This window comes from Marmota marmota, unplaced genomic scaffold (assembly GCF_001458135.2).
Source record: "Marmota marmota marmota unplaced genomic scaffold, marMar, whole genome shotgun sequence".
In the NCBI taxonomy this organism is placed as follows: domain Eukaryota; kingdom Metazoa; phylum Chordata; class Mammalia; order Rodentia; family Sciuridae; genus Marmota; species Marmota marmota.
Window position 1 is genome coordinate 15,931,508 of NW_026000242.1, and position 25,822 is coordinate 15,957,329.

Below are 25,822 nucleotides of genomic sequence, written 5' to 3' on the forward strand. Positions count from 1 at the left end.
ATTATTCATCTCCTCAGAAAGCACATTTCTAACATTAAATTAAGACATTTAGCTACATTGTTAACAAAAAGAAAAGTGAAATTACTTGAGTTTCATTTATTAAGTTTTACCTATAACAGGAGTGAGTTACGTATTATTGTCTAGCTGAACAAAGGAATACCGGTGAAGTTCATGATTAAATCTCAAAGGATATTGTCATGTTTAAGAGTTACCAAAAAGAATATCAATTAAAATCAATTATATTCTAATGGAAAACATAAATTATAAACATTTTATACTCTTTACTGCCTACTAAACTAGTTTTATTTTTCTAAGTTTTCTATAGACAACCAGATTTAGCACATATCATTATGAGAGAGGGAGGGAGAGAGGGGGAGGTAAAGAGAGAGATTGAGACTTACAGTTATATAAATATATAATACTTAAATTATTCTTTATTTAGAGAACAGTAATACAAAATTACCTTTCTTTACAGTGAATTGTGCCATGTTACACAGTATAAACCATAATATTCAATGACAGAAAGTATGAACAAATAGAAATTTGCAGTTCGTTTTCCTTTTTTTAAAACTCATTTAAAATGGATTCACGACTTTATTCTATCATCTTCTCTATTTTTGTGTATGCTGAACATTTTTCACAATAAAAAGTTTTAAAAATTAAATTTTAAAAATTACATAGGTGTAGGTTGAAAGAACATTTAACGCCAGAATTTTTTGCTTATAATTGTAACTTAGTACCCACTGATCAACCTTTCCTCATCCTTCCCTCTCTTCCCCAGCCTCTAGTAGTCCCCAGTCTATTCTCAACTTATGTCAGATCAATGTTTGCAGATTCCACATATGAGTGACATCATGCAGTACTTGTCTTTCTATGTCAGGTTTATTTACTTAACATAATGATCTCCATTTCTGTCCATGTTGTTGCTGATGACAGATTTCATTCTTTTTTATGGCTTAACAGTATTTCATTGGATATACGTCCCACACACTCTTTTATTTCTTCATCAGTTGATGGACACTTTAGTTGTTTCCACTTCTTGGCTATTGTGAATAGTCACAGTGAACATGAGAATGCAGATGTCTCTTTGACTGATTTCATTTTCTTTGGATATATACATTCTAGTGGGATTGCTGGATTATATGGTGGTTCTATTTTAATTTTTTGAAGAATCTCCATACGTTTTTTTCACATGGCTGTACCAATTTGCATTTCCATCAACACAGCATAAGTATTTCCTTTTTTTCCAGGTTTATGCCAGAACTTGTGCTTAAGTCTTTTTTAAAAAAATTTTTTTAATTCTAATCTGCTATATATGACAGTGGAATTCATTACAATTCATATAGAACACAACTTTTCATATCTCTGGTTGTATACAAAGTATATTCACACCATTTGTGTCTTTATACATGTACTTAGGGTAATGATGTCCATCTCATTCCAACATGTTTTTTACCCCCATACCCCTTCCTTTACCCTCCCACCCCTTTGCCCTATCATCTATTCTTCCCATGCTCCCCTTCCCTAACCCACTATGAATCAGCATCGTTATATCAGAGAAAATATTTGGTATTTGGTTTTGGGGATTGGCTAACTTCACTTAGCATTATATTCTCCAACTCCATCCATTTACCTGCAAATGCCATGATTTTATTCTCTTTTATTGCTAAGTAATATTCCATTGTGTATATATACCACTTTTTTTTTTTTATCCATTCATTTACTGAAGGGCATATAGGTTGGTTCCACAATTTAGCTATTGTGAATTGTGCTGCTACAAACATTGATATGGCTGTGTCCCTGTAGTATGCTGTTTTTAAGTTCTTTGGGTATAGACTGAGGAGAGGGATAGCTGGGTCAAATGGTGGTTCCATTCCCAGTTTTTCAAGGAATCTCTATACTGCTTTCCATATTGGTTGCACCAATTTGTAGTCCCATTAGCAATGTATGAGTGTGCCTTTTCCCCCACATCCTCGCCAACACTTATTGTTTGTATTCTTAATAGCTGCCATTCTGACTGGAGTGAGATGAAATCTTAGAGTAGTTTTGATTTGCATTTCTCTAATTGCTAGAGATGATGAATATTTTTTCATGTATTTGTTGACTGATTGTATATCCTCTTCTAAGAAGTGTCTTTTCAGGTCCTTGGCCCATTTATTGATTGGGTTATTTGCTTTTTTTGGTGTTTAGCTTTTTGAGTTCTTTATATACCCTAGAGATTAGTGCTCTATCTGATACGTGAGGGGTAAAGATTTGCTCCCAAAATGTAGGCTTTCTATTCATCTCACAGATTGTTTCTTTTTCTGAGAAGAAACTTTTTAGTGTAAATACATCCCATTTATTGATTCTTGATTTTAATTCTTATGCTACAGGAGTCTTATTAAGGAAATTGGGGCCTAATCCTACATGATAGAGATTAGGGCCTACTTTTTCTTCTATTAGACGCAGTGTTTCTGGTTTAATTCCTAGGTCCTTGATCCACTTTGAGTTGAATTTTGTGCATGGTGAGAGATAGGGCTTTTAATTTCATTTTGTTACATATGGATTTCCAGTTTTCCGAGCACCATTTGTTGGAGAAACTATCTTATCTCCAATGTATTTTTTGGTGCCTTTGTCTGATATAAGATAATTGTAATTTTGTGCGTTAGTCTCTGTGTTCTCTATTCTGTACCATTGGTCTACCAGTCTATTTTGGTGCCAATACCATGCTGGTTTTGTTACTATTTCTCTGTAGTATAGTTTAAGGTCTGGTGTAGTGATGCCACCTGCTTCACCCTTCTAGCTAAGGATTGCTTTAGCTGTTCTGGGTCTCTTAGTTTTCCAGATGAATTTCATGACTGCTTTTTTTATTTCTATGAGGAATGACATTGGGATTTTGACTGGAATTGCATTAAATCTGTATAGTGCTTTTGGAAGTATGGTCATTTTGATAATATTAATTCTGCCTATCCAAGAGCAAGGTAGATCTTTCCATCTTCTAAGGTCTTCTTTGATTTCTCACTTTAGTTTTCATTGTATAGGTCTTTCACATTTCGTTGATTCCTAAGTATTTTATTTTATTTTTTTGAGGCTATTTTAAATGGGGTAGTTTTCCTCATTTCCCTTTCAGAGGATTTGTCATTGATATACATAAATGCCTTTGATTTATGGGTGTTTTATATTTTATATCTTGCTACTTTGCTGAATTCACTTACTAGTTGTAGAAATTTTCTGGTGGAACTTTTTGGGTCTTCTAGGTATAGAATCATATCATCTGCAAATAGTGCTAATTTGAGTTCTTCTTTTCCTACCCATATCCCTTTAATTTCTTTTGTTTAATTGCTCTGGCTAATGTTTCAAGAACTATGTTAAATAGAGTGGTGAAAGAGGGCATCTCTATCTTGTTCCAGTTTTTAGAGGGAATGCCTTCAATTTTTCTCCATTTAGAATGATGTTGGCCTGGGGCTTAGCATAGATAGCCTTTATGATGTTGAGGTATGTTCCTGTTATCCCTAATTTCTCTAGTGTTTTGAACATAAAGGGGTACAATATTTTGTTGAATGATTTTTCTGCATCTATTGAGATGATCATATAATTCTTATCTTTAATTAATCTGTTTATGTGATGAATTACATTTATTGATTTCCATATGTTGAACCAACCTTGCATCACTGGGATGAACCCCAATTGATCATGGTGCACAATCCTTTTGATACATTTTTGTATTCGATTTGCCAGAATTTTAATTGAGAATTTTTGTATGTACGTTCATTAGAGATATTGGTCTGAAGTTTTCTTTCTTTGATGTGTCTTTGCCTGGTTTGGGAATCAGGGTGGTATTGATCTCATAGAATGAGTTTGGAAGTGCTGCCTCTTTTTCTATTTCCTGAAATAAATTGAAGAGTATTGGTATTAGTTTTTCTTTAAAGTTCTTGCTCTTAAAGAACTTGGCTGTGTATCCATGAGGTCTTGGGCTTTTCTTTGTTGGTAGGCTTCTGATGGTATCTTCTATTTCATCGTTTGATATTGGTCTGTTTAAAATGTGTATATCCTCCTGATTCGATTTGGGCAAATCATATGACTCAAGAAATTTGTTGAAGCCTTTGATATTTTATATTTTATTGGAGTACAAGTTTTCAAAATAATTTCTAATTATCTTCTGTATTTCTCTGGTGTCTGTTGTGATATTTCCTTTCTCATCACATATGTTAGTGATTTGGGTTTTCTCTCTCCTTGTCTTCGTTAGCATGGCTAAAGGTCTGTCAATTTTATTTATTTTTTCAAAGAAACAACTTTTTGTTTCGTCAGTTTTTTCAATTGTTTCTTTTGTTTCAATTCATTGATTTCAGCTCTAATTTTAATTATTTCCTGTCTTCTACTGCTTTTGGTGTTGATTTTTTTCTTCTTTTTTAGGGCTTTCAGATATAATGTTAGGCCATTTATTTGTTGACTTTTCCTTCTTTAAGGAATGAACTCCAGGCAATGAACATTCCTCTTAGTACCGCCTTCATAGTGTTCCAGAGATTTTGATATGCTGTGTCAGTGTTCTCATTTACCTCTAAGAAAAATTTTTAATCTCCTCCTTGACATCGTTTGCAACCCATTGTTCATTCACTAGCATATTATTTAGTCTCCAGATGTTGGAGTAATTTTTATACTATTCAGACGTCCCAGTCCTCAAAATCCTAATTTATGCAAAGTACTTGGTTTCACATGTGTTGGGGATGTGAGGGTGGGAGAATGGATGGGGAGAAGAAAAAGAGAAAGAATAAAAATATCAAAGGAAGAAACCAGGATTGTTAATTGTTTTGGTTGGAGATCAGTATTTTTCCTGCTTCCCTTTTCATCCAATAAGTGGGGTTCTCTGTTGTTAGCTGGTATCTCCGCACTCAGGATGGTGAAGGTAACCAGAGTGAGAAGGCTGGTCCTGGTGCAGGGCACCTGGAAGTGAGGTGTGGCACCTGCCAGTCCCTGAAGGGAGACTGTACCTCAAGGGTCTGTTTTTGTATCTGCTCGTATGACTTAAGCAACAGGTCCTATCTCCCTATCTTGGCTGAAGATTTCCAATTCCTGGTCTTTCTGTTAGTCTCCAAAATGTTGCACTCTCTCCTTCTCCCTTACTAGTTCCCAATTAAGGGACCTCTCTCACTGGGGCTCCCATGGGTGGTGCCCTGGTTGCACTGCGCACCATCTCACTGAGAGCTGTTTTGTATTGTGGAGTTACTGTGCTGGGTTACAGGCAGCTGGAGTGAGGGGGGAGTTGGAAACTGGGTACCTGGCCAGCTGGAGTTCCGATCTGGGAGCTTCCCCCACCAAAGATGGTGAGGAAGTTGACCCAAGATGGAGGCGGGCTGCTTCCGGCACTGGGGTGTCAGGTCAGGTGGGGGGAGCCAGGCGATGGCGTGCCACGTGTTCAGAGATGAGCTCTGTGGCATGCAGTGTTGTGGCTGTTGGTGGTCTTCAGAGCCTGTGGTATGTCCCCAGGTGCAGGCAGACTACCACACATAGGGGACTATAGTAGTAGCTGCCAAGTTGCAAGATGGAGGCACCTGGGGAATCCTTGGTTGATAGATAGGGGTCCACAGGGGAGTGGCAGCCGGAGTTCCTGTGGGTGGGTAGCAGCTGAGTGTCCTGTGTGGGAGTGGAGCGGAGTCTGGGATTTCTGCACTGGTGCTGAGGCAGTGATCCTGCTGAGGCACTTGGGAGCTGGGTGTCGGGAGCCAGGAGTTCTGCTCCAACGCTAAGGCCTGGAACCCTGCGCAGGGGGCACAGCACTGGTGATTTCTGCGCAGGATCAGCTGTGTAGGGGTCTTCTATCACTCTCAGAGAAGCAGTATTCCCACTAATTGAGATCCGGGTCATGGAGCGACACAGAATGCTGCCTCCCTCTGGCCTGCCATCTTGGATTCCCCTCATTTTCTTTTATTACGGTTATTTTAGACATTAAACAAAATTACTTACTATTCATATTATTCAGTATTTTATGTTAGTGCCACAATAGGTAATTTTATCCAAAGGGTGAAAGAAAAAACCTTAGAATAAACTTGTCATGCCTGAAAACAAAATTCAAACATAATGTACAAAATATACTTATATAATCCATATAAGAATTTTCCAGTGCTCTGCATTCATCGAAACAGAATGTTTGAGTTTATTAGAAGACACCAAATAATGAAAGACCAGGTAATGACCCTAAGAGAAAGATCTCTTTAAAAAAATTCTTCAGGAACTGATTTGGTTATTACCATAATTGGAAGTCAGTGGGGGAGAAAACAAAACTATATGGAAATAACATTAATTTGAATAATAATTTGAAGCAATCTCAGGGTCCTACCCTGTTAAAAAAAAATATGGAGTTTCATCCGGTGAGTGGAGTAAAATGGCAAAAGGAAGCATTTCATTTCGTAAATAGGTTACAATCCTCATCTATCGGGTAAATGCTAAGTTTGAGAGAGTTAAATTTTAAATAATAAAATGCTTTAAAAAGAAATGTCATTTTCATAGTTTATTGATTTGCTATCAAAGGAGAAACATAGAAACTTCTTTCTCAGAGGCTGAGATTCCTCTCATCAGGGGAAACAGGGTTTTTTTGTTTCGTTTTATTTTTTGTTTTTTAAAAAGAGGTGATCCAGAGGAATCCTGTTTCCTCAATTACAGAGGGGAGCCTCAGGGAGGAGAGAGCTTTAGAGAGGAGAGGATCAGCAAGGAGAAGGTCAGGGAGAAGGTTGGAAAGAAGAAAGGAGGGATACAGTTAAAGTACAAAGTGAATCACTGTTATAATGGCAGACTAGACTAGTGGCTAAAATTTCTTCTTGAATAAATTGTTAATCCTATTTGCTTTGGTGAGGGTCACTTTCTTGGAAGATGAAAGCCAGTTATGTTGAAATACTTAGATGACGTATCTCTCTATGCATTTGTATATTTCTGTAAGAAACCTTGAGCTTTTTCTCTTCTAATAGGCTCTTCCCTGAAAAAGTAAGGGTAGGAGGCAGAGCACTCTTGCAGGGTGAGCTCATTTCTTGCACTAGGAAGCCAACTTTACACTCGAACTCAGGTGATGGGCCTTTTCTATGGGGGCCCTGAGGAGTCCAGTCATCTAAGACCGCGCTACTTGGAGTTGAGTTATTACAGAACCACCTGCCAAGTGCAGGAGACCAGGGGCTAGAAACAGTGGTGCTCACAGCAGATGACAAGCTACAGATGTGGAGGCTGCCCTCTGAGTCAGACTATCAGGCAGCATGGGCTGTCTTCTCTGTTGATTCCACTTCTCTTTGAATGGAGCCCTTACACAGGCTTATTTGGACGCTTCAGTTGTCTCTCATCTGCTGCAGAACAGAAAGGATGAGGTGGTTCTTCCACCCTGGAGCCAGAGTATTCAAAGAGAAGCATCTTTTCATGGAGGCCACCATGGGACTATCTCTTCCCATTAGTAAAGGGCTTTTTAATTCTGGCTTGTATGTTTTCTAGTACATGCATGAATCCACCTAAATTTCTGCCTTTATTCTTAACTTGGTAGAAAACTTTTAATAGAAACACATCTGCTTGAATAATTCATAAGGGCAGTGGTGTATGAATATAACAATATTATTCAATTTAATTCCAGTCTGTGTTCAAATGATCATAAAATCTAGAATTTTTGTACTTAAGGACTCTAAGTAGCAACATTGATAATTCTTACCTGTTCTTATAAAGCAAAGCACTTAAACAATGTGGCAATATATTACCTGAGCTTATAAATCAAGGGGTCACCAAACTTTGGAGAGAACCATCTGGTAGAGGTTTTGGGCTTTGTGATTCATATGATCTCTGTAACAACTATTTAACTTTGCCTTTGGAGTAGGGTGGCAGACAGATACTATATTAAAACAAATGCATGTGGCTTTGCTCCAATAAAACATTACTTATAAGCATGGATGGAAATACAAACTTAGCCACAGACCTTGGTTTGCTGGCTTTTGCTCTGAATAATTTTGTGAAGTAGGTAGCAAGGGTATTCTTATCCATCTTGAAGATAAAGAAGCCAAAATTTGGGCCATTAAACACAAGCCATTGGTCAGCCCCCAGGAAACAAAATGGATAAAACATGGTTTCTCTCCCAAGGACTTGTGCAGTACTACAGTTAATAACCCTTCCTAAACATGTGAGTTTGCACAGTCACTCAGCACTCAGCCTCAGTTTCCTCATCTGAAAAATGGGGAAAGTACCAGTTATATCAACACAGTTTGTTGTGACAACTAAGTAAAAATGCTATAATATTAGGCTGAGGATATATCTCAGTTGGTGGAGTGCCTGCCTTGCATACACAAGGCCCTAGGTTCAATCCCAATCCCCAGCATTCCCCCCCAAAATGCTGTATATTTGGTCCATACCAAACACTCAATGAATGTTTTATTTTCACTGCATAAAGATCCCACTCCTGTGTTTGCTTAGAGAGCTAGAAAAGGTCTCCAAATTCTGGGAATGAGGATTTAAAAAACAAGCTGGCTTCTGCTGTGAGAATAATGGGTAGCAGAGGGAGCAGCATGAATAAGTTCATTGGCATATGGGATGGCACGTCCTATTCTAGGTCATGGTGACTGACAGAGCATGGCAGAAATGCACTGTCTGTAGTGGAGATGCATAAGATGTCGCTAAGGAAAATATAGTGGAAAGGGGCCAAATGCCAGGCTAAGGTTACATGGGCTTTCTACTATAAGACACGGGAAACCTGAAGGGTTCAATGTAGGTAATTATATGACTAGATCTGTATTTTAGAAAAATCCTTCCAGCAGTATTTTAGAAGATGGAAGGGAAGAATATAATGGTTAGTGACATAATTAAAAGGCTACAACACCCCACGTTGGAGATGATGGCTAGAATAAGACAGCGGGAATAGAAAACATTTGAGAGATATTTGGGGATGCTCTATGGAAAAGACTGGGGTATTTTTGTAGATGCAGAATATATCCCAATTAGCCTGCAAGTCATTGAAAGGCAGAAAAGAAGCCTTTCCTCAAAGTGCCTAACTCAGTGCTGGACATCACTGCTTTGTCATTTATTAAATATGTGAATTAGAATCTGGACTAAGACACTTATAGTTTTCTCATCCCCCAAATAAAGATAACAATCATTCTACTGCTTACCTAGCTGTAACAACCAAAATAACACATACATAATAAAATTATAACCATTGATAAAAGTCATGTCATAAAAATTCTTGACATGAACTAGAATACCTCAAATATTCACCTTTATTTGTTAAAAACCTACTAGATGTGAGCCCACATGCAATAGATCAGCTAAAGATGCTGCATAGCAGGCACCTACACCAGAATTTATTAATTCTGAGGCTGTCTTAGCTTTTTTAATGTATTGTTCAGGCACTTGTGACCAGTCTGCTAATTATACCACCTCTTCTTTTTACTTTAATTCACCTGTTAATTCCCACTGTTAGATCCTTTCTTTGAACTTGACTACCTGAATCAGAAAATGGTCAGGGAAAAGAAGGCAATGAAATAAGATGGAATTCATCCAGTGAGTTAGCTAAAACTAAGCAGCAAAAAAAAAAAAAAAAAAAAAAGGAAGAAGAAAAACCATTGCCAAGAATGAGACTTCTTCAATTTTTAATGATTCACATTAGATACTGCACTAATTAGTAAAGACAAATGTATCATTTGCTTAAGTACTTATATACACAAAAACATACACTCCTTCACACAAAACACAACAGAATACATTTTTAAAATTATGTCTTCTATTGACATTTTTCAGTAAAGCAAAATTAAGGCAGCTAAACAATGCTTCATTCCAATTTTGTTACTATATTTTATAATTCTAGGAAGAGGCAAAGAAGCACCCTAATTCTTAAAATCATCTATTTTCAGAAGTGAATATACCAAACATTTCAGATAACTAGTTCTAAAGGTTGGTCTGAAACCTATCCTTTGGTCTTAATTTCTTTAACTAAGAATTCATTTTTGTTAATGGTTCTGGGGATTTAACCCAGGAGCATTCTACATGACCTTACCAAGTTGCCCAGGCTGCCCTTTAACTTGTGAACCTCCTGCCTTATTCTCCCAGGGAAAAAAATATGTGTGTGTGTGTATGTATGTGTGTGTGTGTGTGTGTGTGTATATATATATATATATATAAAATAGGTATAATATCTATAATATATATAGGTATACATCACCATGCCCAGCAAAAATTCAGCGTATTGTGGGAAAGTTTTATTAATGTTTCATAATGCACCATTGGGGGATGAAGTTTAGTGGTAGAGTGCTTTTCTAGTATGTTGAGGCCTTGGGTTCAATCCCCAGTACATAACAAAACAATACATTATAAGATTCTCTAAGATTTTTAAGGTTTTCTTTGACAGCCAGGAATAGTTATTACTCCATATTATTTTCCAACAGTTTTAATATGCCAAATATAAACCTTTACCTCCTCTTTGAACACTCTCCAAGTCACATGAATAAATAATCAGCATTAAGATCTTGGGTAATTTCCCCAGAGAGCTGTTGCTGAAGCAGAAATCAACTTCATCTTGTTTGATGTGTATTAAAAGTCATAAGTGAAAATCTCAGGACACTCTTTGATAAATGTTATTTCTCCTATTGACTTTCAACACACGTGAAACAATCTAAACTTGAGCCAAACATGAGAGCCACAGAAATCACCTCTGATGCTTTCTCAGATTACAAAGTAAACAGGCTTTAAAGTCAACTTCTCATATGACTTTTCTGACAGGAAATTTACCTCCAACCTCTGACGCAGCAAGAGAACTCGGTCTTACCAGCCAGTCACCGTGCCCATGTCTTACTCATCCCCATATCCCCAAAGCCCAGAGTAACACGTAGCACATAGCAGGTGCTTGGCCAGCATTAGCTGACTTACGTGACAGGCTGAAGTGTATTCAAAGACTAACCTTCAAAAGCATTTCTTCATGTTGGGGATTATCAGAATCATAAGGTTCCCTGCGCAGTTTTTCCACATCTGCGATAAGGTTTCTGTAACCAACGATTTGAAGAAGGCAAGCCTGAAGAGAGATTCCCAACCTAAGGTGTTCAAAAAGAGAGGAAACACCCGTGAGGAAGAAATCAGACACATACTTTGGTCTTTGCTCACATGACATATACATAATAGAACTTTTCATGTAAATAGAATATTCAGGAAATTGTTCAAATATAACCTATTTAATAGAAGCACAGTATTTACTGAAACTTCACACATAGGTAACTTAGAATATGGCTAAAATTTGTCTCCCATTCTGGCTTTTTCTTAAGCTACACTATGACAGTTTGGCTTAAATACAAGGGCACTCTTTATGAAGGTGACTTGAAAGTATGTAGAAAATATAGGTAATGATAATGTAGGTAATAATAGGTTCTTAGGGATCATGTAGACCCCCTAGATGAGTATATAAGAATCACTTGAGAAGGATGTATATGAAAGGGTGAGGGAAAAGGTAAGGGGGGGAAGAGAGTGAGAAAGTGTGAGAGCGCCCCCCCACAGGGGCTTTGGGGCAAGAAAATTTCAAAATGAAACAGAAGGAAACAACACTAGCACCACTGCCATCTCTGGGGAGTACACCCAACAGATGAGCCAGTGACAAGAGAAGTCACAGCTTTACAAGATTTCCCAGCACATTCAAACCACTCTTCTTGTCTGGACACACAATCTGCTTTGCTTATTATCAAGTAGTTCAAATTCTGTCCTCTGAGCAGATTCATTTCTATCATTCCCCTGCTCTATCTTCTTATTTTCAAATAGTTTCTTCTAATCTCATTTCCAGGACTCAAAACAATTCCCTATTCCTTCAATTTTCTCTCACAGGACATGGTTTTTAGATGCCCTGTCATCTTGCTGAGCCTGCTCAGAATGAACACTACTTGGTTAACAGCTCCCTGGAGCCATATCACTGAAACAGGAAGCAATCTGGCCACACACAGAGGACCATCACTTCCGCTCATCAGAGCACCCTTTCCCTCTTCCTACAACATAGGAGGTAAAACAGGATCTTTCTAAGTAGACACATAATATTATAAGTTCATTAAACAAGTGACTGACTAAGCACCAAGATCTGTTTTACATAAAACTACCATCATCCTATGCAGCCTGTTCTCATTTGTGACATTTTAAAATCTGAGGGTAATACTTCACATTTATTTATTCTTTTTTCTTCCTTCCTTCCTTTCTTTTTTTTTTTGGTACTGGGGATTGAACCCAGGGGCACTTTATAACTGAGCCATATCCCGAACACTTTTTTAATATTTTATTTAGAGACAGGGTCTAAACTGAGTTGCTTAGGGCCTCACTAAATTGCTGAGGCTGGTTTAGAACTTTTGATCATCCTGCCTCTGCGTCCTGAGCTGCTGGGATTACAGGGGTGCACTACCATGGTCGACTTCTTTATTTATTCTTTCTAAATTCTTTTTTACTTTTATTTCTTTCTAAATATTTTTTTAGTTGCAGATGGACACAATACCTTTATTTTATTTGTTTATTTATTTATTTTATGTGGTGCTGGGGATCGAACCCAGTGCCTCATGCATGCTAGGCAAGCGCTTTACCATTGAGCCACAACCCCAGACCCCTCTTTCTAAATACTTTAGTCATGTATTTTTTTGTGGTTCAAAAATGACTGAATGTTGGTAATTTAATCTGATGCTGTCCAATATATTCTTGCTCCTACTTTACTCACTCTGAACATTTTTGTCATAATAGAGGTGGTCATTTTAATCACAGTGATGGTGACACTATCATCATCATTGGGGGGGTAAATGAGATGCATAGAATTAAGTCTAAAATTGGGGCAAAGGGTCTACTTCTTCAAATATAGAGGAATAGAGGGTAATTTTAGAAAATCCAGAAACACTAAGCTCAAAATTATGTGTTCAATTAAATGGCCTTCATCATGACACTTATTACCATACTAACAAAAACTGAAAAAAAAAAAAAATCAAATCCTTGGGCACTTTACCCCTGAACTCTATCTCAAGCTCTTTATATTTTTAATTTTGAGATGGCCTCACTAAATTGCTGAGGCTGGCCTTAAACTTGCAATCCTCCTGCCTCAATCTCCAGAGTCACTGGGACTTCTAGCCAATGACACATTACCTGTCAAGATATTTAAATTTAGGAAAGGGCACAGCAGCATTAGTCATTCAGAAAATCAGTGTAGGACTGAGAAGAGAGTTACTTTTGAGGGAAAGAAGAGGATGAAAAAAAATGAAAGAGGCAGGAACAAGGTTAGTTAAATTTTTTGTAGTAATTTTTAGTACTACTGTGAGCAGCACTTAAAAAGAATGTAATTAAAACAAAGTGAGATTAACAGTAGTAAATCTTTGTGATTTAAAAATGTTTTCCCCAACTCTAACCATCTATTTCTTTATTTGCTTGGAAAAATATTTAATTTTTTTATATCTGGTTCTGTCAATAATAGTACAGGAGAAAAGAAAAGGTTCTGGAAACCACATTGAGATATGAAAACAAACAATGAGACAAACCATAATGAAAAATGCCTAATGCCTATTCCTTTTTCTAAAGGACATGAAAAGAACAGATGCAAAGAATGTTTTCCAATGTAACTTATGTAACTTTCATAGGACAGATAAAGAAAAGACTTGCTATTCAATGTAATCCAATCTGTAAATATGATTAGAGGACTAATATATCCCTTATGCCCAGTTGTAGTCTTAAATTTTTGGTTCAATCTCATTTAGAATGAACTGCCTTTTTATCACCTTCCCAAAGGAATAAAATACATGTCAGAAGGCTTAAAATACATTTATTGCCCAATTAAGTCAACCTTAATGGCTGAATAAGGGAATGGCAGTTAATAAGGTGAAGTGGCTACAGAAGAATGCTACGGAGAACAGATAGAAATGGAATTTTTGTGACGAGCCCCTGGACAGCTAGTATCTAGAATCCTTACAAGAGGTGGACCTGTGCCAAGCACGCTCTGACACTCCCTTCAACTCCAGCTCCCTGTCTTTGGTAATTAAAAGCCTTTCTCAGAGGTAACATCTAAAGTTCTCATGTACATAGATCTAAAAGACAGTTTGATTGTTACCCACCTAAAACTGTCTCTAAATGTATCTGAATTTGAAATTTATTCTAACCAATGTCCTAAGCCCCAAATTTTACTGAAAAATTGCTGTTCCCCGTGGAAAATATAAAACTAATTTTAAATGTCACGAACACTGCCAAATGCATTTTAATACTTCCAAGATGAGAGGAATAAATTATAAAGTTCTGAAGTCTTCATACAAAAACCATCTCTTCCGCCCACACATGCCTGTCTTCTTGATGAGCAGGTAGGAACTGTCTCCAAGAATATCAGCCTGTTGTGAAGGAATATTCATGAGGGAACTGAAGGAATATTCTAGCAGAATCAGCTTAGGTATAGTTATGATTTGAACGTTTACTGTTAATGTAAAACAGGCATTGAATAGAGCGGATGTCAATGAATGGGCTTCCTTTGTCTCACAGTCCCACGCCAGGAGTATCCCCCGCCTCAGAAGCTAAGCATACACCATAACAGAATTGTCAAGTTCCTGCCAGTTACAAACATGAAAAGGTACCTTTTTTTTTTTCCTTTATTTTCATCTGAAAGTTGACACACTGCAGATGATTACTTTAGGATGAGAGGGAAGGACAGGGGAGTGGGAAAGAGGGAAGAAGAGAGACAAACAGGTGGCCACATGATTCGTGTTCCAATTTTCTAACATACGAAACATATTCTTACTGTGGATTTATGTCGGGATTAATTTTTTTCAGTTCCATGATGTCGTCTATAGTTTTTTCAATGGCATCAGGGTGAACACTCACTGAAGTCTGCAACAGCTGGAAAATACACTTTGATCAGTTCCCTTTTGGTTAATGCCAATGGCTTGAACAGGGTCTACTGGGATAAAGGCTTCAAGTGTTAGTTCAAGCTTTGGTATGAAGGTGTAAGCTAAAAGCAAATACTGATTTAACCTACTTGAATTCTAACAAATTTGAACTTTTCATGATAAGGTTAGTGCCATTTTCCTGAAAAAGGTAATTGATGTAAAGCAGAAATATATAAGACTTTTGTTTTGTTTTTACTATTGTCATCAGTTTCAATGTTGTATTTTCTTTTCCTCCCTCGATAAAGTCCCCACTGTTAATGGGCATTCTATGACTAAACAGGGAAGAACATTGGAAGAAGTTCTTAAGGATGCAAAAATTAAATATTAAGATAAAATAACCAAACAACTTGAAAAAAAGCTTTTTTTTTTTCTTTTATGTGGATGCTCAACTATGTGCCATAAAGGCTAATTAAGTGACTTCTTTATTTTACTGGGAGACCTTAAAGTTAGTATAAAGTTAAATCATTTGAATAGTGAGGAAATCCTAGAGAGTTAATATTGTTCCTATATTCAAGAAATATTTCACAATGTGAGAAGATATATAAAAAAGGGTTCATTCAACAATGAAACTATAAGTGCCTCACAACTCTGCCTAGAAATTCAAATGTAGAAAGTACAGTGGTTTGTGATGGGCAAATGATTCTTTCTTTTTAACTTGCATTAGTTTTCAATCAATTTATAATTTTGTTTCTTAAAATTTTTACTTTTTATGATAAGCCTCCTATGCACAGTTGTTGAAAAATAAGGAAACAATTTTACTTACCTTACTTTTAGAATCCCTCAGTGATGTTTCTGTTAAAAAATAACAAAAAGTCACTCAAAAATTACCCTTTACAAAAGGCTGAAAATTACTATAATGAAATTAACATTGTGTCCTCACTCCCGTCAACTCTGCATTTTTCTTTTTTCGGCTTACCAATCTTCATGGTTCTAGAAGCTCCAGGTTTGGTATTGTAGCAGATCCGTTGCAGTTCACATCTTCCAGTTAGCTTCCTCATTACAAACTTCAGGCAGCGCCACAAAAACTTACAGTAAAAATACAGGCACACCTGGATCAACATTCTATAAAAAACAAAAGAGAGCACCCTTCCAATAGAACTCTGGAAGAGAACAGAAAGCAGCCACCACCAGCAAGAAAAGCACCCCACAAGAAAATCAGCAATTAGATGTAGGGGTTTGCAGGTGTACATCTGTGACTTTATTTGCAGGAACTACACTTTCTGTATGAAACTCCAGAATCCCCCTTTCTAGAAAGTTTGATATTCCAACAAACTGAGCATGAAGCATTGGAATACTTTGTCCCTCCCTCTGCCTAAAATGTTTTGGAAATAACTAACTGCCTTGCAAACAGAATTCTTCAATATTTTTGTGCTAATGCTGTATCTAATATTAGAGCGGGGGAAGAAAGTCTTTGCTTTTCCCTTGAGTGAACAGCCTCTCAGCTCACCCTTGTTCTTTTCTAGCCCTTCCTAATGGCATTTATTTATTTAGCCACTACCTGTATTTGTTTCTTCCCCCACTTTCATTCTTTCTTCCTTCATCCTGTTCTCCATTAGGCACTGCTGTCCTCCCTGAAGACTTGGCTGTGTGGCCACCTTTTTCTGCCAACCAATCCCAGCATTCATTCCTTGCACTTGTAGGAAGATTTCCCTATCAAGTCACTGAATGAGCACTGCTGACCTTCAATTCTCTTCAGAAATGACAACATTCCTTGATTAAACTTTTCAGAAACTATAAAAAAAAAAAGTCTCTTCTTGGCTCTTATTATGTGAATTTGTCTTTCATGCTGACTTTTCGTTTTAAAAATGTAAGCGCCTACTACTTTATGGAGACTACTGGTCAGAGCCTCAAGTGACTCAAAGTTTTAGAAATAAAGAGTACTTGTCACTCAGGACCTTACATTCAACCCATCTTCTCTTTATATTATTCATTCCTGGGAGGCAGAAATATTTCTATTACTTCCTGTCAGTGTCATTTCTAAAAGATTTTTTTCCCCTCAAATGCTCACTGAATTCTACCTTCAATCACTGCCCTGCCTGGGTTCTGAAATAAGGTGATCCAAGGCCATTTAGATTAGTTAGAGTAGTTAATTAATAGCCTTGACAATGTGATCCATCCCCCCAAATGAACCAATTCCTCGGTTGCTCAAATTGTTCTGGTTCCAATATCTTTAATAGCCTTGTGTTAAAAATAAAAATTCCAACAGTCTTATTTGTACAAAAGCACAGGGTCTATATCTTAAAGTGAATGCAAAGAAATATATGACCAAGCTGATACATTAAGATAACAATGCAGGCAATAACAGTGTCCTAGAATATCTAATAACATGAAAATGTGCATAATATGTTTTTCAAGTAGAAAAAAGTTACAAAGAGATATGTATAGAATGATCTTTTTCTTTAAAAAGCAAAATAAAAAAGTTTTAATAGTGATATATAAATACAGGGGGAGAGAAGGGCAGGATACCCATCAAAAATGTTAACAGTGGTATCCTGGGTAATGGTATTCTCAGTAATTTTTATTTCATTTTTTTGATTAAGTATATTTTCTTTTTTATATAACATATATGTATTATTTTATTGAAGAAAAAAATGAAAGTTATAACAAAATTTAGAATACATAAAATGATCACCCAACACCATTACAATAGTGCATATGAAATTTCTATATTTAGTCAGTTACTATAAAATCAGTTGGATTCTGCTCAGACAAAAAATGAATTTACTATGTTATAAAGCCTAACATTCAACTTCTCAAGTCAAATATGTTTTAAGATCTGTTAGGATTTAGGTTAACAGCTTAAAAAAAAAGTAACACTAAAAATAAATTTCGTGGAACATTTTAATTAGACAAGTGAGAAGATTTATAAAATCTCAACTTGTTCTCTTGGAAAATGTTCTTCATTTTTCAACTATTGGATAGCTATGCCAGAAAAAAAGATTGAGCAGTGTCTTTGTTAACTGGTCCCCTGCCAAATGACAATGATATTAATTACTAGGAGACATTATTCCTATTATTAAGTCAGGGATAAAAGCTTTCCACGATTATCTCTTTAATATGCAATTTTCAATAAAGTCAGCCTCACACATGAGCCAGAAATCAAATGAAGCCATGTTTCAAGTCTGTGGATTAGAACTCTGGCACAGCTGGGATCACATGATCATCCGGTTATTGTAGTACTAATTCCTCCTAGAGCAAAGGGTCCTGACAATTGTTTATGGAGTGCTACATGGATCCTAAATGTCCCTCAAAGGCCCATATGTTAAAGGTTTGTTTCTCAGGGTGTCACTATTGGAAGGTGGTAGAACCTTTCAGATGTGGGGCCTACACATGAAGGGGCTGTGGAACTCTGGCCCTCTTTTCATTCTTTTTTGCTTCCTGGTCAAGAAGGTGAGTGGTTTTTCTGTCAGGTGTTTCCACCATGATATGCTGCCTTGGTACAGGCCAAAAGCCATAGGGCCAACCCGTCATGAACTAGAACCTCCAAAACTGCCTCAGGTACTTGCTGTCTTAAGGGAAAGTTGACAAACACACAGAGCATGTTTGTATTCATCCTACTTAGGGTACAAGGCACAAACTATTTTATAGTTTAAATTAAGCTATAGAAAAATTTCCCCCATAATCATTATATCAGATCTATGCAAAGATGTGGCTATAGGCTTAGAAGTGTCATTCTTGGTGGCAGGAAGTGCCTATTTGTAGAATGACCTATAATTTCTCCCACTGATCTCCTTGTGTATGAGAAGAAAATGCCTGTATTGCTGTTTTGCATCAATACAGTTTGACATAAAGAAGGAAACAAATTCTGTTGGATTTTATCTTTTTCTTTTTTAACTCCTCTGAGGATGTTCATACCATAAGATGGGAAAGGTGGTGCAACCCAGTAGAAATCCAGTCAGGGTTAAGAATGCAGCATCATTTCTGAGGGTTCAAACACTCTGTGAAAAGTATGACATCCTCTCCCATAACCACATAAACATTACAAATCATGGAAGAAAATGCCCATTTTATTGATGAAATGACATTTATACACTGTTATCCTTTTGTAACTTCTAGGCCAGCAGTCCTGATAATGCTATTTATTATTTAAGATATATTTAAAATTTTTCACTTATTCTAATGGGTCAGCATAACCCACAAATATTTCATTAAAAGAATGGCTTGCCTTGCTGGGCACTGTACTTTTTTGCTTGCTAAGTACTATACTTTTTCAATTCAGATAATTAGATTAATGTTTTGACAAACATAATTTCTTTTGCATTTAGGTCCTAAGCCTGGTCGAGGAAAGACATGGTCAGAGATGGAAACACCAGAGTCATCTCTTACGTATTTTTGATGACAGAAACAATACTCAATTGACTTCCTCATGAAAGGATGAGATGAGCAAATTTGCCATATGCAGAACTCAGGATGGGTGCTCACCCACACTGCTAGGAGCTCGCTTCTTAAATTATTTGAACCTATTTGGCTCCCTAAGTCATAAAGTTCATAGGAAAATTGTTACAGGTTGAAAGCAGAACAATAAGAACAATTAAGTATTGAAAGACTGATAATTTGGTTTGGTAAGTTTACCCTGAAAAGGAAGAATCTAAGAAATAGAGTTGCAAATGCTCTTGACTGGTTGGTGTTGGAAGGAAATAAGGAGGGAAGGGAAGAAGGAAGAAAGGGAGGAAAGGAAGGAGGATGGAGAAGAGGATGGGAGGAAGAAAAGACACATCTCTTTGGAAGTTTGGGATTCACTGTACCCTTTCCTCCTCCTAATTTCCTTTGTTTTACATCCTGATCTTTCTGACTGTGTTCTCCCAGAGGAGGCTTTTCAAATAGACCTTGAGACAGACCTCCTTTGCTTTCACTTGCAAAGACTCTCACCCTGTCCGCCTCTGCTCTGCTCCTTTCTCCTCCCAGCCTGAATCAGCAGATCAACAAAGCTGAGTTTTAACTGGGACAACTTTTGCTCTTTTTTTCTTCACAATTCTAATCTAAGTGTTTTTAGTTCTGTTGGAGGTTTTCCACTCACTGCTGATAAGGTTGATTGTTAGGTTTTATATGAACAACAATTACACCCGCAAGTCTAGAAGGAGAAAATACTGACCACCACTTCATATTTCTAATCACTACATGCATAGGCAGTGTCTCTTTTGCATCTGTTTCTTGTTTTTTTAATCACAGCTTTTTGACAGTGTTCCAAAAAGAGTTGCTGCAGCTTCCCGAGATGAATACCACACTTAAGCACTGGGAGAATCTGATTCAATAATAAGAGCTACTACATGTCCCATTTCCAATATTTTCTGTTACTGCTGTTTATTTAATATGCTACAGAGTGAATTTTATGGCTGAATTCACACCAGCCTTTTTCCAGAAAGCAATTATGATCACGTTTATTATTTAACATCCATTCTCTAGCTTGAAGCAGAATAGCCACCCAAAGTAAATTATTTAAAATGGATCATATCTCTGCCACCAAATAAAATCGACCTCCTGTCTTGTGCTGCTTTGTTAACAGAATCCATTCATCAGGGATGGGTCTGGAAAACAGAACATTCACCTACAACCGTGTGGCTCCTTGCCTGAAGGTGAGGGGAGTGGGTACCTGTAGTGCAAACTACTCCATCATCTTAAATTTGTGACTCAGATGTCTTCTTTTGGAAAAATAAGAGAAAAGTGGCTTATTTTGAACAATTTCAATGAATGTGCTAATGAAAGTCAATTCTTGCTTGAAGAAATCCTGTAATAAATAAGAAGTATACTATTGGTGAGAAAGGAGACATACAAAAAGAAAAAAGAAAAAGAAAAGATCACATTTCTTAGCTCAAATCAGTTTCCCAAATAAAACACTTTTCATCTAAATTGCCAAAAAGAAGACCAAGCTTCTCAATGTTTCCAGAATTAAATACACTTTCAAAAATGACTTTTTAAAAAATTTTAGTTATTCCATTGAAGTTCTTTATTAGGGACACTGGCAATTGTTGGGGAATTAATGTATCAAAAAGTGTTTGGCCTACTAAATGGAGCCATCTCTAGAAGGAGCTTTCGACCAGGAAGAGAGGCTTCAGAGAACTGGACACATGAACTGGAAATGTAAAATTCCATAGAGAAACTATCTAAGAGCCACTAAGTCAACAAGCTTTTCCCTCCCATAGAGCAGGGCTGAGGCACAAAGACCCTGTGCCCAGGTATATTGGGGTCCCAAGGTCTTTCCCATCCTTCTTTATCTGTATAGATCACACTGCCTTCTGATAAGCAAAAATTAAGGGGGTTGAAGGGTAAATATCTATCATAGACCAATATTATTCCAATTCTATTGCTATAGCAAAGGGCACTATCTTTACATTCCTGGGAAATTTTATCTGTGGGCATGGAGAGCAACAGTTGATTGTGGGATAATTAAAATAATAAGTTAATGATTTATCTTTTCCGTTCAAGGAAAAGGAGACACAGAATAATAAATTTAATCTATTAGTGACATTATTATTCAAATTAAAAATCTAATGCTTGGATACATGTATTTTACAAGATTTGTTTTTAAAAATCAGATTTTTTTTCCTTTTTGGATAATATATGTAAGGGAAAGCAGCAAACACATTATACTTTCACATTTATAAAGTATTTAAGTACAATCTCAAATGTACACTTTTATTGGTAAATAAAAAAATATTTTAAAAACAACCAAAATTAAATACATATGTAAATAAAGGGTTGTCACCAAAGGGTAACATTAATCCTTCATCATCCATCATAGGCCTCAAAATAAGGGATAAGGGAAATAGCCCTGTTATTATTATAGATTTTCTACTTAATTTAAAAAATTTAAACCACCAGCTTAGAGGAAATTAAGTTAATTTCTGTCTTAAAGACCTAGAGGAGTTGAAGGAAAGTGATTATGAATAAAATAAGGAGAAGCTGAAAGAAGATAACTGGAAGGTAGTTTACTTATTCCTTCGTGGAATGGAAAAAAATCCAAAATGAACTGGCAATGACATATAGAAGAAAAAAAAGCAGGCACTATGGCAGTGGCAAAAGGGAACAAGAGCCAAGGACTTAATTTTACTTTAAGTCATGTGATGCTGCAGTAAAGGAAAATGACAAGAAACTGATAATTTGAGAGAGAGGAGGTGAAGTACCCTCCACTGAGACTGGACAGAAGGTCAACTCTTGATTGTCCTGCAAGGAGGACCCTCCCAGAAAATCAGCATGCCTTCTCACTTCAGAACAAGAGTGAAAACTGCAGTAGATACATGAATGAAATTCAAAGCAACATTTATTGAGTGCCATGGCTTTCACTGATCTTGTTAATGCTCTGCAGGAGGGGCTTAATAAACAGTTACATGTCCAAAGAGTTGCCCCTGAAAAACTGAGGGAAAGCAAAGGGCAGGAGAACTGGGATGTAGACGACAGAGCTCTAACAGCATCCCTGGCATCAGCTCGATGGCAATAAGCAGGCTCAAGGGAGGCCACCTGCAGGAAATTACCTAGAAAGAGATTTAGGTGAATGGATTTTAATGAGTGTGGAAACAGTTTTTGTTTTGCTGCAGGGAAAATAATTTAAAGTATATATGCGTATACATATGTGTATATTTGTTTGCATATCTATATAAATGTATATACACATAGTTTGTGGGGGTGTATAAATGTGTGTTCTATATACACACATATAAATATAGTACATACATGTATATATTTGTCCTAAATGAGAAAACTAACTGGTGGAAACACAGTCTATAGTGACAGACGAACTTGGGTGCACAGGCCAAAAACTTTGCCCTTTTCAGGATTCAGCTTTTACATCTCATAAACTCAATCAATGTCTCAAGCAATGCTAATCAAAATCTGGGGCAGCTGAACAGGCATATGCCTTCGGCACTTCAAAAGCAGTGGTGCTGAACAGAAAGTATGCCTAGACAGTCTAGAAATCACACTTCAGATATAGTCCCCACTTGCCACTATTGAGCTGTGTGACTTTGGACAAGCTACTTTGTTTCTCTGGTGAGTTGCAGGGATTGGAATAGATTTCTGGCTCTAAGAGAAAGCTAGACATGTGTTGAAACAGAAAAAGATTTTTGTCTGACTCTCCCTTCTCTTGGTGGTCCACTTTGAAATCGGGGTAAAAATGCTACCATACTTCAGGGCTATTTTATTCTGGTTGCAAAGGTATCTAAGAACTTGAACTCTGCAATGTATTTTCTACTCAAGTCTAAACAGAGTCTACATCCCACAAACCTGGACCACTTATGCTGTGGCACTTAGTCATACTTTCTTTGCTTTGTTCACAGTATCTTTACCTCCCATGTCCTCTATCCTTATTTTAAAATATTAAAGTTCTAAGGGGCTGTGCACGTAGCTCCCTGGTGGCCCTGGGTTTCATCCCAGCACCAAAAAAACAAAAAACAAAAGTCTTAATCCTCTTTATCCCTCAACGAAACCTCTATATGGACATTCCTTCACAAAATGCCTGTAACCTGCCATGGATCACACTTTGTTTTATGTCTTGGTTTTGAATGTATACACCTCATCTCCTTACCAGACAGTGTGTTACTTTGGAGCAGAGACCATCTCATATTCATTTTTGTATCACCCACAAAGACTCCCAGTGGGCACACAGCAAGAGAGTAACATGAAGCACAATGAGAAACAGGCCTGTGTTCAAATATCTTGTGCCTTTGAACAAGTTACTTAATTTTGCTCTGCTTCCTTGTCTTGCTCTGTAAAATGGGCTAGTAAGTCCTATTTAATTATGATTTCTATGAAGAGAAAATAAAAGTAGCATAATACTGGCATTATTAGCAGCAAATGCTTACTGAGTGAATCAGAGGACCAAGATATTAGTCGAGTATGAATGACTTATAAAATCCCATTTACAGTTATTTTTGCTAATGATATGCCTTTATTTACCTAATCATAATAGTAAAATACTTTCCTCCCTCAATTGCCAGGGTGAAGGGATAAGTCTGCTGTATGGCTCAAACATTTTCTCCCACAGAGGTTTGAGCTTGACAGATGTTTTCCTTTATTTGCATCTGCCTGAGGAAGGAAAATAGGCAAAGAGGTCCTTAGTCAAGAAGTTGAGGTTACAAAGCTGGAATGGTTGGTAGCAATTATTTATATGGCATTACTTTCAAATTCCATTTATTAGAATTTTCCAAAATTAATAATGTTCTGATTATTTAAAAAAATGTATCTTGGTCTGAGGATGCAGCTCAATGGTACATTGAATGTAGGTAGGAGATAATGGATAAGTACCTCATAGTCAACCATTTGACTTTAGGCATGTTCTGCATGAAAGGAAAACAAAGTATAAAATGGATAAGAAAATGTGCTTGTGGTTGAGAACGGTGGCACAAGTCTGGAATTTCAGCAACTAAGAAGGCTGAGGCAGGAGGATTCCAACTTGCTTAGACAACTCAGCAGGACTCTGTCTCAAAATAAAAAAATAAAAAGAGCTAGAGATGTAGTTCAGTGGTAGAGAGCCCCTAGGTTCAATCCCCAGTACTAGGGGGAAAAAAAAGAAAGAAGATCTTCAGTACGAATCTGTGTCCTATCTATAAAAGTGTGTCAATTGAATTAAAATTCATAAAATATACTATAAAAATTAAACTCTACCCTTAGTTATATTTGGGGCTTAAAAAGTGCCCTCTCACCACATAAAATAAAGATAAAAAAAATTCCCTTTCTTTTACTGATCACCTGTAGGCTCTTTTCCCCCTCCTCCTCTTCCTCCTTCTCTACCTTTTTTTTCTTCTTCTTTCTCTTCCTCTTCCTCCTCCTCCTCTTCTCCTTCTTCTTTTTTATTTTTTCAGTACTGGGGACTGAGCCCAGGGTCACATTTCCTGTGATCTACATCCCTAGTCTTTTTTATTTTTAAGGGTCTTGCTGTGTTGTCCAGGCTGGCCTCGAATTTATGATCATCCTGCCTTATCCTCTTGAATAGCTGGGATTATAAGCATGTGTCACTGTGTCCAGCCACAGGAACATTTTCTTATCTATTTTATCTTTTGTTTTCTTTTCATGCAGATCTGGCTAAAGTCATATTTGGGTACTATGAGGTACTTATCCAACATTCCATATGTACATTCAATTTAAAACACACTCTGGCCGGGCATAGTGGCCCACACCTGTAATCCCAGAGGCTCACTCAGGAGGCTGAGGTAAGAGGATCACCGAGTTCAAAGCCAGTCTCAGCAAAAGCAAGGCACTAAGCAACTCAGTGAGAAACTGTTTCTTAATAAAATACAAAATAGGGCTGGGGATATGGCTCAGTGGCTGAGTGCCCCTGAGTTCAACCCCTGGTACCTGTAAAAAATAAAAACAAAAACAACCCACATTCTTTAAGCCAGTGTGTTGGCTCACACCTGTCATCCCAGCTACTCAGGAGGTTGAAGCAGGAGAGCAGGAGTATCACAAATTGAAGGTCAACATGAGCAGCATAATGTACTCCATCTCAAAAAACAAAGAGCCATACACGTTAGTTGAGTGTACTAAGATTGTAGTATTTACTTCTTTTATCTCAAGTAATTCTTTTCAAACACCCTAAATGTTTTCTCCATTATTTCATACTCACTAATGTATCTAATGGTGGCAGTGAGCCACCGTTGGTGAGGCTTGAATGGCCCCGCCAAAACTTATATTGAAATTTCATCTCCATTGTGAGGTATTTAGAGATGGGACCTTTAAGAGATGATTGTGAGGTATTTAGAGATGGGACCTTTAAGAGACGATTAGGTCCTGAGTGCTTTGCCTTCGTGAATGGATTAATTCACTCACCGATTAATGGATTAATGGGTTATCTTGAGAGTGAGTAATCTCTGTGTGCCCCTGTTATCATATCATACCCTGCATAGTCTTGGGACTACAGAATTCCCACCAGCCAGTAGGGCTTCACCAGATGCAGCCCTTCAACCTTGGACCTCCCAGCCTCCAGAGCTGTGAGCCCAACAAACCTTTATTTATGAATTACTTGATCTGAAGTTATA

The 25,822-nt window shown here is 37.1% G+C and overlaps 1 protein-coding gene across 8 annotated transcripts in view; it reads right to left on the bottom strand.

The window, feature by feature from the left end:
* Elmod1 (ELMO domain containing 1) overlaps nt 1–25,822 on the bottom strand; it is a 69,500-nt gene that overhangs the window by 18,927 nt on the left and 24,751 nt on the right. For 3 of the 8 annotated variants that reach the window (XM_015490055.2, XM_048795598.1, XM_048795592.1), the window contains exons 3-6: nt 15,772–15,917; nt 15,619–15,647; nt 14,708–14,805; nt 10,886–11,015 (exon numbers count right to left, since the gene is read on the bottom strand). In XM_015490055.2, the coding sequence (XP_015345541.2) occupies nt 10,886–11,015; nt 14,708–14,805; nt 15,619–15,647; nt 15,772–15,917 (403 nt within the window). Of the gene's footprint in view, nt 1–10,885; nt 11,016–14,707; nt 14,806–15,618; nt 15,648–15,771; nt 15,956–20,400; nt 20,581–23,744; nt 23,874–25,822 lie in introns of all 8 variants that reach the window. The other 5 variants (XM_048795594.1, XM_048795597.1, XM_048795596.1 and 2 more) reach the window with 5 other exon arrangements.